The sequence below is a fragment of the Apodemus sylvaticus genome, chromosome 1 (assembly GCF_947179515.1).
Source record: "Apodemus sylvaticus chromosome 1, mApoSyl1.1, whole genome shotgun sequence".
Taxonomy (NCBI): domain Eukaryota; kingdom Metazoa; phylum Chordata; class Mammalia; order Rodentia; family Muridae; genus Apodemus; species Apodemus sylvaticus.
The window spans coordinates 60,708,375-60,724,970 of record NC_067472.1 but is presented as its reverse complement, the minus strand read 5'-3'; the positions used below and the strand labels follow the sequence as shown (position 1 = coordinate 60,724,970).

The 16,596-nt window shown below is 50.4% G+C and overlaps 1 protein-coding gene across 1 annotated transcript in view; it reads left to right on the top strand.

The window, feature by feature from the left end:
* Positions 1–16,596, top strand: part of Shank2 (SH3 and multiple ankyrin repeat domains 2) — a 391,984-nt gene that overhangs the window by 251,691 nt on the left and 123,697 nt on the right. Inside the window, exons 14-15 of the mRNA XM_052194528.1 lie at positions 4,737–4,819; positions 6,337–6,461. Coding sequence (XP_052050488.1) covers positions 4,737–4,819; positions 6,337–6,461 — 208 coding nt within the window. The remainder of the gene's footprint in view (positions 1–4,736; positions 4,820–6,336; positions 6,462–16,596) is intronic.

The window sequence follows — 16,596 nt, the reverse complement described above, 5'->3', positions numbered from 1 at the left end:
GGAAAAGTGCTACACCAGGTGTGATGGATCACGCATGTAATCCCAGCAATTTAGGAGCCTAAAAACAGAAGCTGGGAGGGGGGATCACCAAGCGTTCAAGGGCAGCCTAGTCTACACAATGAAACCTTACCTTCAGAAAGTAAAACATAAGCAAATGCCGCTGTGGCTTGGCCACTTGGAATCCTACAAGGTAGACACCAGAAGGCAAGTCACAGGAGTGAGGTCCTAGGATCCACTCTGTGGCAGACTTCAGGTCCCTTCTGCATGTGGTTCCCAGAAGTCACTGTGTTTCCAAGTAGAAAGAGCTCTTCCAATCTCCATGGCAACCAGTGGCCCAGGCCCTACCTTTATATGAACTACAAATGAGACCTGGCCCCTCCTCAAGGTTCTGCCATCTGTCCGCATGGCCATAATGAATACATGATCAGAGATGTAAACTATGGGCAGTGTTCTCTGACTTGTACTGTGCATGACCTACACGGCTGTACTTAGCAGACCTCATCCCTATCCTTCCCCTACACATGCCTGCTGCAGGTAGATATTGTCATAGGAGGGTCCAATTGAGGTACACTGGAAGCTCTTCTTCCCTATGCAGAAAACACATCTGAGGAACATGTGCTGGCTTGTATTTGTGTGCAGTCAATGAACACTGGGAGGTGTTTGTTTGTTTGTTTTTGGTTTTGGTTTTTTTTTTTTTAGAACAGGGAACTTAGGGGGATTTGCTTCCAGGATCCCCCTACACTGAATGTACATGGTCAGTTATGGATGAGGGAACAGGGCTCCAGAAGAAGCCTGAATGGGGTCACCCAGCACAGTGTGTGGAGTGTGAGACCTTCACATGTGTCCCAGTGAAATGTAGACAGTGGCCTTTGGGTTGAATCTGAGGGTCGAATCTGGGGAGCCAGGCAGGGCCTACCAGGGCCTTAGGCAGTGTCAACTCTACTTATGGTAAAGAGCCAGGACAGCCAGTAAGGCCGAATTATCCTCACCCAGGGTCAGGTCAACAGGAGAAAGAGGCAGTCAGAAAGAGTCCAGGAGAGGCTCACCTCTGCAGTCATCTGCAGCATCTCCTACCCAGCTCCCCTCTGCCATGTGCTGCACCCCTGCCTCAGGTTCTGCCAACCCCTGGGCATTCAGGGTGATCTGTAACAACAGCTCACAGTCTCTCAGGAGATCAGGCCCCTTGAGGAGAAGGGGGCATTTGTGTTTGGGCAAAGCACAAGAAGGTGCATGGAAGTTTAAGGGCCGTGTCTGCCCACAGTGGTGTGTCTTGTCAGCGGAAACTCACTTTCCATGCTTAAGTCTTTACCTACTCCCTTCAGGTTGGCGAATGTCTGAATTTGGGGTTTAGGCCCAAGGCCTCTTGGTGGTTAGGGGTGGTGGGCACACGGTGGAGCTTGGAGAAGAGGAACTGGAAGCCATCTTCCAGGAATGGGAGAGAGGCTGTGAGGAGGAGGTCTGTCTGCACACACAGGGCTGTCACAGCGGAAAGCTGTTAGAAAGGCCTTGGAAGATCAGGATCTGGGAGAAGGCTCGGGCCTGGGCCTGTGGAGGTGAGTAATGCAGCTGCCGCCTCTAATAGTGACTCTTTAACTGAAAATAATTCCGTGTGTTAGAGCTGACTGCCCACCAGGGGCTGCCCCGAGAGTACAGGGTCCTTCTGTTTCCCAGCCCCATGCCCCACTCCACAGTCATGCCTGTGGTTGTGATTCTCAGTCTATAGAGCAAGATCTGAGACTTAAGAGGTCAGGGTGACCTTGCGCTCAGTATCACACTTCCCTTTGAACCATGATCAGTGACACTCCTGCCCCCTACACGCAGCCAGAAGGAAACAGCCAGTGTCCAGTCAGCACAGCTGGCCTGAGAGGTTCCTGTGACTGGTAGGAAGACGTGTCTGGATTCAGTCAGGTTCTGCTGGCTGATGGAATATATTCCAGGAGGCCTCCATCCATGGCTTCTTCCCTGAGCCAAGGCCAAAGTGGGTGCTGTCACCCACCTGTGTCCAGGGGATCATGCAGACATTATGTCTAAGCCTCTCATGTTAGGGCACCAGTCCTCAGCCACTAAAGCACACAGAGAGAATGGGGGCCTGGGCCAGATTAAGCACCAAGGCCTCAGAGAGACCCCTTTGGGTAAGAAGGGGTATAAAGAAGCCACAGGATTTCTACTGTCTAGCCACTGAGGGAGCATTGGGGTCAAGGCAGGTGGCTTCCCATGTGAAAGTTGGAGGAGAAAGGAAAAAGGTGTCCCGTAAGGGACCTAAGTCTATATTCAAGATCCCTACCAAGAGTGGGCACAAAAGTTCCATGATCTAAAGGTCAACATAAGCTTGCTTTATACCTAGTGTCTTGTAAAGTATAACAAGCCCCGCCCTACCCCAGCTCTCCTTCCAACCATTACTGTGATGGCAGGTCCTGGCTGCCAGCCAGGGCCTCTCCAGTTACTGACCACACTTGAAAGGAGTTCCCTGGGGCCTTGTCACTAAACCACACTATCATGGGTATAATGGCATCCAACCACAGCAGCCTCAAGTGACTGTGGGCTGTCCTCACAGCCTGTCAGTATGGACCAAAGGGTCTGTCATTTCCTAGAGGCCAACCCAATGACTCACCCATAGGCTCTCATCATCCCTGTGGGGTCTGCTGGAGCAGGGGTCTTTGAGAACTGAGTGAAAGGGTCTCACATACCAGGATCCAAGAGGCTGGCAGGATATGTCAGCAGACAGCAAGGTTTGAGGTGAGCTTCTTAGCCAACTTCTCAGACTTCTGTGACTTGTCATCCCACCTAGAACACTGTGCTTGTAACTTATGTTACATGCCCCCCCTCCCGCCCCGCCGCCATAGCTAATTCCCAGAACACAGGTTCTCCCTGCGGCATTATTAGTATGACCCCATGATGGGTAATTATTGGGTGACTTCTGTGACCTCAACACCATCAGTCTTGCTTGCCCAAAGCCACTGCTCTGTCCTCACCTGCTACCAGGTATATCTGACCAGCAGAGCACTGGCCACATGCACCCCAAGGCAGCTTTGAATAGGGCCAACCCAAAATTTTATTCTTTCACAAACATTCTAAGATTGTTTTGCCATATTTTTTTTTCTTGTAACTTCATTGTGTGAACTTTGTTATTGGTAATGTCAGCATAATGTCACAGTGACAAAAGGTTGTCCAGGCCTGCTAGACTGGTTAGAAGGGGCTGTCCTGCCCCTCTAGCTCCAGGGTGCCCTGTCTTAACTGACTGCTCTCTGCAGGCCAGAGCCTTCCTAGGTCCTGTGCTTCTTGCAGACCCCAAGCCCTAGGGAACTGACTGACACTATTCTGGGGCTCAGAACAGTCACTGCTCTTCACTCCCAACCCGCATTCTATCCACAGTGTCTGTGTCTGGGGCTCAGCTACTCCTGTTGTGATTTCTGTCCACCATGTCCTGTGTCCTCCTACTGGGACTCTATAGAGAAGAAAGCCCTCTCCCTCCTTCTCCAGCTCTCAACCCCCAGACTTCCTGCCTTCTGACTTACTTCCGGGGGGCGGGGGCAATGGCTGAATCTGGGATGCAAACAGCCCTGTCTCCTGCCCCAGAGCAGCCACCAAAAAGGACCAACAGGGGCCAGAGTTGGTAGTTCGCAAGTCGTTAGGCAGCGTCTTTTCGTCCCGTGTCCCCTACGCGCACTTCTTCAGGTGGACAGTCAAAGTTCTGTTAATGTTGGTGGCAGGCAGCTTTGGCCAGAACAGCAAAGTTGGGGCTTTGTAGTCGTTTCCTTTAAAAATGGAAATGCTATACAAAGAGGTGAGCCCCGTGGTTCTTGGTCTTCCTTGCAGTGGGGACGCTGCTGCCCTCGCTGTCCTCAGTAAGGCATCTTCACCAGGAGGGAGCCGCTGCCCTCCTCGGCTCGGCTCTGGTGGGACTGAAATGGCCTGAGCCCCTCACTCCCTCACCCCTCAGCGTTGGCCTCCGTGGCCGGGAGAGACACAGAGCTGGCGGCTCCTCCTCCCGCCGGCCACCAGCCCAGCCTGCGGCTCCTCTGCTCTGCACGGGATGACGCCCAGGCAGCCGCGCCGGTCGCACTGTGGGCTCATCAGATGACTGTGGGGGCTCCTGCTGCACACTACATTCCCTAGGACGGGGGAGAGGGAGGGAGGGGGCGCTGGCTGCAAAGCACAGGTCTCTGCATCCCCAGTGCCTGCTGCTGGCTCGTGCACAGAACAAACGGAGAGAACCTGATCTCCTCTTTAAGCCCCTTCAAGAAATAGCAAAGCAGCTGTCTTGGTTATTTCTCCGGCTGATTTCTTCTGCTTCCCTGGAAGATGCGTCTGGCCGAGACAGGCCTGGGGACCTCCTTCACCACGCTGCTGCCTCTGCCGCCGCCACCACCACCCGGGCCACTTACTTTCTTTGCTCTGGGCGGCGGCGTCCTGGCCAGCCCCCGGGTCCCTTGAGCTGGGCCCCCTGCTCCCCCAGCGGCCTGGGCAGCCCCTCCAGCATCCATGACTCCTTCCCCTGGCTGGCTCCCGCGCCCGCCGCCCCCCTCCACATCCCACTGTGCCCCGCTCGCCCATCCTGCTACCCCCCCACCCCCAGCTCCTCCTGCACCGAGCTGCTGCCCAGGCTCCTCCATGCTGCCTGGATCTGAGCTGGGTGATTAATTGGCTGTGATGATGAGCGTCCCCGGCGGTGGAGCAGCCACCGTGATGATGACCGGTTACAATAATGGTCGCTATCCCCGGAATTCTCTCTACAGTGACTGCATTATTGAGGACAAGACGGTGGTCCTGCAGAAGAAAGACAACGAGGGCTTTGGATTTGTACTCCGAGGGGCAAAAGGTGAGTGTCCTGGGATCCCTTCCTATGGTGTGTGTGTGTGTGTGTGTGTGTGTGTGTGTGTGTGTGTGTGTGTGGTACACACAGGCTTGTATGAAGAACCTTCCCCAGCTTGGAAATAAGCATGAAACAAGCATTTTCCTGGGGGCACTTGGTTGCTAGACAACGATGCTCTTTAACATTCTGCCTTCCTCAGAAAACATCTAGGCTTCCTGCAGGCATGTTTTTTTAATTTTCCATCTACAGTACTGCTCCAAATGAGCCGCTCTCCCTCCCTCCCTCCCCCCACCTCTTTCTCCCAATCCTGGGGAGACCCTGCAGTTTGGGCTTCAGTTTAATCACAGTGTGCTGACTCTCAAAGAGCTCCTGGTCTCTGATACCCAGAATGGCCCAGCCCAAGTTTGAGGCACCCGGAAACTGCCCTGTGTTGGGGATGGGTTTCAGCTCTAAGGGTGGCAGGTGTCTGCCAACTCACCTCTAAGGTGACTTTGAAAAGGCAAGGAGAAAAGGTACCCTCTACCACTGACTAAGCTTGCAGCACCACACACCCTGTGGCCTGGGAGTGGGAGGCCCTGGGACACATCTCAAAGCAGTGCCCCACGTCTGCCCCTAGTGTGGGGCTTCCCTTCCAAACTACAGCAAAATGGCATCAGCTTGCTCTGGAAGAGGTGTCTGCCTGAGGCAGGTGGAGGTCAGCCATGTGGCAGTTGTACCTGTGCAAGAGGCATCCTTCCCTGGCTAGCTTGCCCACCTGCCACAGGCTCTGGCCGCCCACGGCAATCCATCCAAAAAGAGAAGAGCAGAGTCTTTTCCGCCCCCAGGGTACAGGTCCATGCCTGGGTGATGCGCCTTCCCCTCCCCCAACCTGGGCATCACACCTTCCCACCCGTCCACCCCCGGCCTCTCAGGAGGACCAAGAAAGTCCTTCAGCACCCCCATGGGCCCCAGAAGCCCAGCCTTGCTCTGCTGAGAGGCATGTTGGTCATGTGATGGTCATAGAAAGCCAGGTCCCCCCTGGAGAGAGTTCAGAGCAGATTCCAAATCAGCAGCCACCCACTGGGTCAACATTGTTCTCTGTCCCTGTTCCAAGTTGAATCCCCTGGGTTGCAAGTCTGTATAGCTGTGAAATTGGCAGGCGGTTTCAGTATGGTCTTTCCCTAGCTCTGTGTGGTTGGGGAAGGAACTTTTCCATTTTTAGAACTGAAAATGTTTAGTCATTGATACTTTTAAAGAAAATGACAGACGTGTAGACATGGGCCGCAGACCACGTTATTCCATGGTTTCGGCAGAGGGGCCAAGAGGCATAAGGGGATACTGGCATGTACCTGGCTCCGTGGCTTGTGTTAGCACTGATGTGCATGTGAGTAAGGAGCCCCTCTCTGGGACAAGCTGGCCAGGACCACTGCCTCCCAATGGGGAATGCAGTGATCCTCTTCCTCCCAGGGTCCCATGGGCAGGTGGAATGACCAACTTGGAAAACATCCCCCAGACTCAAACACAGTATTTCTTTGTCTTCCTAGCTGATACCCCCATTGAGGAATTCACACCCACGCCGGCATTTCCAGCCCTGCAGTACCTGGAGTCCGTGGATGAAGGTGGGGTGGCATGGCAAGCCGGACTAAGGACCGGGGACTTCTTGATTGAGGTAGGGCACAGGTGTTTGTATCACACTGCTTGGGGAGAGCGCCGACTCTCGCGTGAGAGAGGATTGTGATTTTGAACACAACCATCCAGATGGTGGAAGACTTAGGCCACAGGGCTTGTATTCGCTTGAGTGTCCCCTACTCTCTGAGAATGCATTTCCTTGTCCATGATGTTTGAGTGTTTTCGTAGTTCTTTGGGAAGAGAAAGCATACATGGAACTTGGCCACTGGTCTTCAAGAGGAAGATGGAGACATTGTCATGATGCTGAAACCACATGCAGATCTGTGGGTGGCTTAGCTCTGACTCTATAAATAGAAGGGGAGTCCTTGCCCACTCCTGTGTCCTAAGGGCAAGTCACCTGGCCTTTGTGTGGTGTTGGCTAGCATGAAGTGTGTCGTGGGTGGCTAAGAGTTGTTTGGTCTATGTTCATTGCATGGTTGGTGGTCTTTAAGGACCACAGAGCATGGGGCAGGGGTGGGGGTGGGGCTGTAGTAGGTCCAGAGAGGAGATTGGGGTGTCCAGAAGCTATTAAAGCTCATTTTCATTCAAACCCAAAAGCTGGGTAATGTTTGACCATTTGAGGAGCCTTCTTGTGTGCAAGGGTTGGTGTCTGCGAACGTCACCTGTGGTTGTATGTCGGTGGCAGTGAGGTAGCAGCATCCTGGTGCTTCAGGGCATCCTGCCTCTTTGCGGGTTTAGGTGTTACTTTGGATCTCACTATTCGAGACAACTTGTTACTCTTTGGAAGCAGTGTGAATGAACAAACATGCCCTAGGTTGCAAAGTTGGCCTCTTTAATGATCTGATAGACCCCAACAGGACTGGTCAAGAGGTTTGTGTCTCCCAGTGTTCACTTGGAGACTTGCCTCAAGTTTGTCAGAAATCACGCACAGGTGGAGATGATAAACAGGTGTATCTCACCAGCCAATTGGGTGACCTCAGTGCACATCCATTCAATAAAAGAGGACACCCTTGCCTGCCCCAGTAAAATGGCACATGAAGCCTTTGCTCTGTGTTATACATCAGTTGCCCATGATAGTTTCCGTCTGCCCATCATGGTGTTGTATCTCGCTGGAGTTTGTTCACACTAGTAAGGGTGACAGGAATAGAGGGAAGAGAGATCACAACTGTTAGAGAAAGAGGCAGGTAAAGCAGAGTCACGTGTGGCTCTCATGCCGTGGCTGAAAAATGCTTTAAACTACTCCTGACCACCCGAAGCCTGGTCTGAGTGAGGCACAAGCTCATTCAGGTTTCTGTGGGTCAGAGCAGTTGGAATCACTTCCAGAATGGAGAAGCCGGAGCCGGCTGCAACTCCTTGAGTTCATGGGGTTTGTAACCTCCTGGAACTGCAGACTGGGTTGAATCATCTTCTGTAGGATGCGGTTGTGACGCAAACCCTCTTCCTGTGTATGAGAGACACTAGAGACAGAGGGGGCGTGGCCTGGGGCTGGGGCTGTGAGTGGTGTGTGGGTGGCCCTGTGATGGCAGAGAAGGGGGCTCCAGGAGATTGAGATGAGCTTCAGTAATAAATGAGGGCTGCAGATAGATTGGTTCACCTCGTTTGACTGTTTCCACGATAAACTAGGCAATAAAAGAAGCCTGGGCCTCTGAGGTAGAAGTGCCTTGGGGCAGCACATTTCCTGGGGATGTCCTGCATACCACCCCTCAATTTTCCATCCTTGTAGCACTTCCTTTGACTTTTTTTTAAACCTATAATATACTAAGCTGCCTTTGGAAAACAAGCATTTTGTTCCAGTAGCCTGAGTTCCAGGATTCTAGGCTTGTCTGGCTTGGCCCCCAAGCCCTGTTAGGGCTGTGTGTTGGTCTGTAATTTTTGTGCCTGGCCTATGGAAGGACTTAACACATCAGAGCCATGGTCCCACAAAGCTGGTTGTCACATTCATACACTGATGATGGAGCTATGGGGTGCAGACCCCTGGAGGTGGCAAACAGGCTCCCCCTCTTCTACTTCCCAGGCTGCCTGAGGTGGAACTCAGAATTTCTCTATGTTAGGGGCTTGGATTTAAATTGGTACCTCCCCATGAGTTGTTTCCTTGGCTGCTGGGTTTTGCCATCAGGATATTAAAATCATTTATAAGCCCTTACACAGGCGTGTGCTTCCCAGGGGACAACTGCTCTGTGTTTTCAGTGAACTGTTTTGCATCTTGAAGGGATTGTTTTTAAAAGCTTTATGTGTTCCCTTATGAATCTGTGTGGGGTGAAGCTGTCCCCTACAGCACTCCATGAAGTATGGGTACCTGTGGGCAAAGCTACCTCAAGTGCCAGCGTGTGGTCCTCATCCCCATGCCCCTTGGCAACCCTTTTCTCTGCTGCCTGAAAAAAAAACCCTGCAAAGTATATCAGACTTTAGAGTATTTGCTCTCTAAAATTGCATGCTGTGGTTTGAACCTCGGGACCAAGGGGCCACTTTAGAAGTGGGGGTTGACTTTTAACATCGCAAGTGTCCACAGAGCTCCTTCCCTCTTTCTTTAACTCGGTCAGATTGCCCTGACATTGTCGTTGTGCCTGGCGCTGGAGCCCGTAATGAAGAGTTTCCTGTGGTACAAGGTTTGCACTACTCTACCATCTAGAATTTCTTTCTCTCCTGATAAAGTGTTAAGGAGAGTGGGTTTTTTTTTTCTGTTGTTTTGTTCTTTCCTTGGTGACTACACTTCACTCCTAAAACAATCATAAGATTTAAGAAAAGCCCTGTCAACCATTTAAATCTTTTAATACTTACTATGTCTTTGTATGTGCAAGTGCGCACATGCACACATGTATGAGTACATGTGTGCGTGTGCATGTGTATGTGCACACCACAGTGCTCACCAACCAGGGTCCAGTAATCAAACTCAGGTTCTGAGGTTTGGTGACAACCACTCTTATCGACTGAGCCTTCTTGCCAGCTCCTTTGATAAGCTATCTGGAAGTCAGGGATGGGAAGAAAAAAGCCCATGGGAGTCAGCATGAAAACTCAGCTCTGAGTGAATGTATGTGTATGTGTGTGTGCACCCCATGTTTGAGAGCATATGACTACAGTCACTCTGATGTCCACATACCCATCCATCACTGGTCAGAGCAGTGCGGCTACAGGCCCCCAATGTACCAAGGTTGGACGATAGTCTTGCTCCTTGTAGACAGTGGCCCAGGGCTGATGGAGAACCCATTCAGCTCCTCTGAGACTTGAGAGCAGCTTTCCATGCTTACACAACATAGTAAAGGCTTTGTCCATGGTTGTTAGACTAAATCGCTTAGGGAATCGTGACAAGGGGAAACATCTGGGCGTGCTTAGTATAGGCAGTGGGTTGTTTTTTGTTTCTGCTTTAAAGTGTTTTCTGTCCATGATGGTAGAGTTTGTAGAAACAGAACCCTGTGCTCAGAACACTGGTGAGTGTGTCTCTATGTTTTCCTCATTAAGAGACTTGACAACTGGCCCAGTAACAATGGCTAGGAAGGCCTTCAAAGGACACAGAGTGGCTGGGGAAGTGGTCTCTCTGTGCAGCTTGGGTGAGAGGCTGGGGATTCCAATAGCCAAGAAAGCCACGGAAAGATGTGCATGGCTGGCCCGGGAAAAGGAGAGAAGATCTGGCTGTCATTGTGATGTCCTGTAGGCTCATAGGCTTATCCTCTGAGACTTGGCTGGCATTGCTGTCACCAAAAATGGCTGTTAACAATGCGAGGCCTGGTCCCAGACCCTGCCTGCTAGGCCAGAACCACAGTAGGAATTTGGGCATGGTGCTTTCACGAAACTGAGGTATGAGGCCAGGGAGATGGTTTGCTGTACAAACTTGTGGGCCTGAGTTCAGATCCCCAACACCTATGTAAAGAATGGGATGCAGAGGCATGCGTCTATCCTAACACTGGGGAGTTGAGGCAAGAGGATGCCAGGCCTCACCGGCCGGAACTGAAATGCCTTATGCTTATTAGTAGCCCTTAAGCCAAGTCACCAGAAAACACACAGTAAGCAAACAGCATCTGGTGCCAGTGCCACCGAAGGCCCCATGTCCTTCCTCACTGTCATTAAGGTGCACTAGTCACAGTCATTTCTCCCTCAGATTTGCACAGAACTTGAAAAATAACCTCTAATGTCATTATTTTGTTGTAGAAGAGGAAACTGAGGCACAGAGAACATTGTTGACTTCCCATGAGGTCACACACTTGATTATGTTAGACCCTCAGCTCTGCCCAGACTGCTTAACTGGATGCTCTCTACTTCCTGGAGCTGAGACACACACCCTTCCCCCACCCATGTACAACTCAGGAAGTGAGGCGAAGGGCATGTGCCATGTTTTTTTTTTTTTTTCTTCTGGAATTAGCAACCATTTTTCAGAACCATCGTACCTGTTGCTGGTGACGACATGTTTGTGCCGTTAGAACAAAACAGAGTGCTAGGAATTCTGGGGAGGTCAACGTGACAGCATGTTATGGGAAGCGGAGAGCCAAGTGGGTAATTTCACATCTAAGATTCCATCCTTAGGGAACTGCGTCGAAAACAAGCAGCATTCACAGCACGCAAATAAAATAATAAGAGAATGGGAAGGAGAGACAGCCAACATCTGCTACGGCTCCATAAGGAAGCCTTTCACAAAGCCCTACAAGGAGTCCTCCATGCCCGTGGGGTATAATGCAGTTCTATTTAGTGAGCAAGGCATAATCAAAATTATCTGCTTAGGCCCAGCTACAGGCAGAGAGGAGGAAAGTCTTGCCCCACCCCCACCCCACCCCTGGGGGCATGGAAGAGCACCCTCCACTTCCTTCAGATTGTTGTTTCTCTGATTTTCTGCAGTGCTCGTGTGTGTGTGTGTGTGTGTGTGTGTGTGTGTGTGTGTGTGTGTTCATTAATTTTACAAATAGAACATTCCTTCGAAGGTTATAGAGCACTGTGCTGTGGAATGGTGTCCTGGCCTCCTGGGCCAAGGTGGCATGCATCCAGGAAAGGGTTTTCTGGTGTTAGTAATTGTCCCTGGCCTTCCCTCACCAGCCAGCCCGTGCTGGGCTGTGAAAAACTCCTGTGGTTCCTGGGATTGTTGTCTTAGCCCTGAAGTGGCCGATCTCGTTTTTTGTGTTAATTTCCCTAAATAGGTTTTTCTTTGCAATTAAAGCAGGCGGCAATATTCTTCATCCTCCAACAGCCACGCTGCAGATCGCTAATTACCTTTTCCTCATATTAAACACTTGCACCAGTGATGCCTGGAACTGTTTTTTATAATCTCAGTTTATATCGAAGCGAGGACGAGGACGCTAAGAGGGATGTCCCGGGGTTCTCCTCGGAGACTGTGTATGTTGTAAAAGATTTCTTAGGTGAGTTCTTAAAGACGGGACTTGTCGCGTGTGTGCACACAGCTGCCTAAACCCTTGCTTCCAACCCAGCTGAGCCGGCATGGCAGCTACTTACTGCTCCCTCCAAGACTGCATCCCCCAGCCTCAGACCTCAGCAAGGCTTGTGGGAAAGGCAGTCAAGACCAGTCAGTCCTAGTATTCTCTTGAGAGCATTTTTCATAAATATATAAGGGGGCCCGCTGCCTCATTGGTAATGTGTGTTACTGAGAATTAAGTCACCTGAGATAAACTGCGGTTACCCCAGGCTCTCCAAGGAAGATCAGAGGTCAGAGCTAGCACTTGTCAGTGTCTGTTGGTGAGTGTCTTGTCTTTCTGCCTCATTAACATGCTTGACTCAGAAGAGAAGACTGGAGAACATTTGTCAAACAAATAATAATAAGTTACAATGATGGTGAGCAGTTTTGCCTTGGCAGTGACCCCTTCGGACGTGTACCATTGTACAATGACAAGCACAAGTCAGGGTAGGTGTCATTCAGTACAAGAACCTGTTAAAGCCTCCCGAGAGCCCCTGGCAGGCAAACTGGGCTTATACCTCTGCTCTCTGAATACTCACCACCCTGCACAGTCCTGCCCTGGCACGGACCTGGTTTTCACATAATCTTGGAGTTTCCATTTGCCATGCATATGCTAACCACTGGGGACAAATCCCAGGGTTGAGGAAAGCCTTTCTGTGGCTTCCTCAGTGCCAGGTTCCCTCTGGTCTAGACAGAGACTGCACCTCTTAATTCACCACTCTCTGTCTCTCTCTGTCTCTCTGTCTCTGTTTCTCTCTCTCTCTCTCTCTCTCTCTCTCTCTCTCTCTCTCTCTCTCTCTCTCTCTCACACACACACACACACACACACACATATCTTTTGGGATATTACTAGAGACTATCACATACCACTGGTGATCCCAATGGCCTATGTAGGAATTCTAGCCTCTACCTCCTCCTAAATCTTTATAGCTTATTCAAATAGTGCCTGTGGGCATTCAATTCAGTATGACCAGCCAGGCACCAGCGGACATTAGCAGGGCTGGAGCTGAATTCCTAGCCTGCTGTTGCGTCTGTGCTTGGGTTGTCAGCTTTGGTTCACATCAAAGATGAGCAGTGGCTGTCTTAGTCCCCTTCTTGAGTGTGGAGTGGATCTGTTTCCATAGAGCTGTAACTTCTGGCCAAGCCATTTCGGTCTGCTTGCAGAGGATCACAGCTTTAGAAATCTTTGCCATTCTAGGACTGCAGCCATGAGAGTGAGATCCCTGGGCTGTTGACGCTGGGTTCTTTACTCTTAAGGCTTTAAAGTGGCTGTTTCTCTTAGGAAAGCCCATGGTCATCTGGGCTTTATCTCCAAACATCCTTGGACCCAGAAAACTGATAGTCTCATTTTCCAAATTAATCAAAAACAGGTGGTTTTTGGCTCACAAGTAGCAAAGAGATTCTGCTGAAAAGGTGGATGTGGGCTGCTTCACCGTAGCTTCTATGAAGACTTGGTTCTTTCATTGTGGGGTTCTAATTTGAAGCATCAGTGATTTCAATTTCAGGCTAAAAAAAGATCCCGAATCACTTCAGGGGACCATGGCTGCTGTGCTCAGACTCTGTGGGATTGGCAGATGGCAGTGCAGTGGGTTGGAGAGAGAGGGGACCCATGGTCAAGGGCACAGCTTGTTCAGCCAACCCAGGTCTGAATCTGGGCTCTGCCTCCTCTTAGCTGTGTGAACTTGGGCACCTCACTCACTTCAAGTCTCTCAGTTTCTTACCTGTAAATAAAGACACATGTGGAACTTACAACACAGATCCTAACATCATAGACAATCAGCAAATGTTGGGGGGAAAATGACATCCGAAAACCCAGTTCATTGATTAATTTCTGCAGCTGATAAATGGGTACCCAGGAGGCACTTGGCTGGAGGGAAAAACAAGAATTAGCCACAGCTTCTTGGGAGCTCACAGTTTGGAGAGGAAACAAAAATAAAAGTATGAACCAGGGGAAAAGATAAAGTACTGCCACCAGGCTTTAGTGGATAAAGGTCTCCACAGTTGGTGTGGAGGAGAGAGAGCTTGAGGGTCAGTAACATTCGGGGGAATGCGGGCGGTAGACAGATGTAATGGTGTTGACAGTGGCTGAGGCTGCTGCAATAAAGCCTTGGTGGTCATTTGAGCAGTTGCAGCTGTGTGCGGCTGGTCAGCGTGCAGGAGGACTAGAAGGAGGTGCCCAGATGGTAACAAACCATTTCAAAAGCAAAGCACTGTCCGTGGTACCGAGAAACCGCTCTGTGGGCTTTCTTCTGTCCGTGGTGCTGAAATGGGCCCTCTATTTCAGACATTCCCAACTCTTCTTCCCTGTATCTTCCATCATATCCCCTCCCCGCCGTGTGTCCTTGGCCTGTCCAGGCATGGAAGCTCATTACTTTGAGACAAAGCTCTTCTGCTTGGTAGAGAATTCTCTTCCACGAGGGTGCATAGAGGATCTGGTGTGGTAGAGCATCTGTGGCATCCTGTGCTCTGTCCCCCGCCTTTGCCTTGTTGCTAAGGTCTCAGCTCACGTGCCAAACTCCCAAACAGGCCTTTCCAGGACCATCTGGCTGCCCCTGACTCTCATGCACATGCTGCATGATTCTGTCACTGTCAGAATCATCTCTGGTGTCGGGTGGTTGACTTACCATCCATTTCCCTTGTACAGTGTCTCTCCCTATGGGTCATACACACTGTCAACACAGCACCTGTCACATAGCAGAGGTCTTAAAGTGTGAATCTGGTGGTGACCAGCCCTGGGACTCATGCGTTACCACTTTCAGATAATAAAACTGAGCTTCAGAAAATTGCCTTCCTGGGACTTCATGGAAGGTTTGACTCTTGGCAACCTGCAAAGCTTGTCTCTCTTTTTGTGTGTCTGGTCAAGTCCTGGCTAAATCCTGAGTCATGTGGTTGTTGTATCTTATTCCCATCCATCTTTACCTAATGTATTTCTACCCTGTACAGACCATAAAGATGAGGTCCTAAGGAGGCAGATGAATATCTTCAGATTGGAAGTTTGGGGTATAGGGTCCTCTGATAAACCCATTGGTTAACTCTGGAAGGAGAACACAGGGACCTTTTTGCCTTCCACCCATCCTATCAAGCTTCCTATTTCTCAGAGTGCCTGGCAGGAATCTTGTTAGCATTGATTTGTTTCTGTCTGTTGTGCCCTTTTGTGCTAGGGAGTTTTATGATCCAAGTGGTTAGGTTGGTAAATGAACTGAAGGAAGGGTGTGGGCCAAATGCCCCGTAGGACTCGTAATTGATAGGGCTCGTCAGCCCTGGAAGTTAGTATGTGTGCACATCAACACTTGCAGGGATGAGATGAGAAGGAGGAGGAAATGGAGGTGTGGAATCCACTGTGTGAGGCTGTGGGGGTCAGAGAATGGCCTCTGCAATTTAATCCCACAGGATCAACCACTCATTAGCAAATACACTGCTTTCTCCCAACTAGACTGCCCTGGGTGGGGCAAGATGAGAGAGAGTAGGGGCATAGGAACCTCCATGATCAAGGCACCCAGGCCTAGTGTTTTATACAAAAAGAGTTATTACTTTTATGGGTGGTGGTGGTTGTTTGGCTATGGAAAGGACAGAAACTGCCTAGCCAGACCAGGTACATCCCCCAAGGGAGAGTTCCCCATGTGACCTGCCATGGGGTATAGTCTCTCATAAGCCATGAGCATCACAAGGGCAGAAGCTGACTCATTCTGGCTGCCCTGAGATGAGTCCTAGGTACTGGTGATGGGATCAAAGCCAAAGAGAAAGGTAATTACAGGTAGCTAGAACTAAGCTGACTAACTAGGACTAAGTCCTGACTAAACAGGACTAACTAGGCCTGGGCATGGCAGTGCTGGGCACACCAGTGCCTTCTAGATGCCTGGCTTCCAATACAGTAACTTGGATTTTGAGTTTTACTAGACATACATCCCTCTCCAACACCATTCTGGATAGTTCTGATATGGTCCTCACTAGAATGCAATCCCCAATTCCCAAAGATACTAGAGCATAGTAGGGTTAGCATAGGGAATAGCAGCTTCAGGTCACAGAGCTTCAGAGGAGCAGAGCTGGGATTTGAACTGACCTGGTCCCCTTATCGGGCTCTAACCATTGCATACTCCAGACTCCAGTCTCTCTGCCTTTGTGGTTTATCAGCTGAGACATTAGTCCCAGGTACCATTGCGATTTCCTGTCTCTTAGAGAACTGTTACCAGTTTCTCACATGGTCCTACCATCTGTGCTGTGTCTGCAGCTCCAGAGAGACATGTCCTGTCCTAGAAGCTAGCCCTTGCCTTAGCTTACAGGGCCCAAAGGTTTTAGCCTCAGAAGGGGTAGCTCCTCACTCTACCCTTCACCTACCTTGACTTGGTCACTTGACTCTTTGCTGGTCCAATGATGCAACTGTACCTCTGTTTTTTTTTTCCTGTGTTCCTTCTCTCCCTCTTTTTCTTACCATTGTTCCCCTAAATTTCTCCTGGCTTCCTTACCTAAATTACATGAATTCCTGCAGCCTCCTGCCTCTGCTAGGGATATGTCTCATCCCTGCATTTTCACATGTTGCTTTTGCATGCCATATAGACTTAATGGTGAGTATCTCTCACCAGAACCTGAGCCCATCAGAAGATGATGGCTTCAGTCACAGAATGTCAGTCACACAGGTGACACAGCAGATAGCCATCCTCAGGACCTCGGGAGACTTTAGATCCTTTCCTGACAAAGAGATAGTTGTTTCTTCTCAGACTCATACACACCGAGAGTACCAGGAACCTCAGGGATCAGCAAACAGCAGTCCAGCCCTACATTGCCA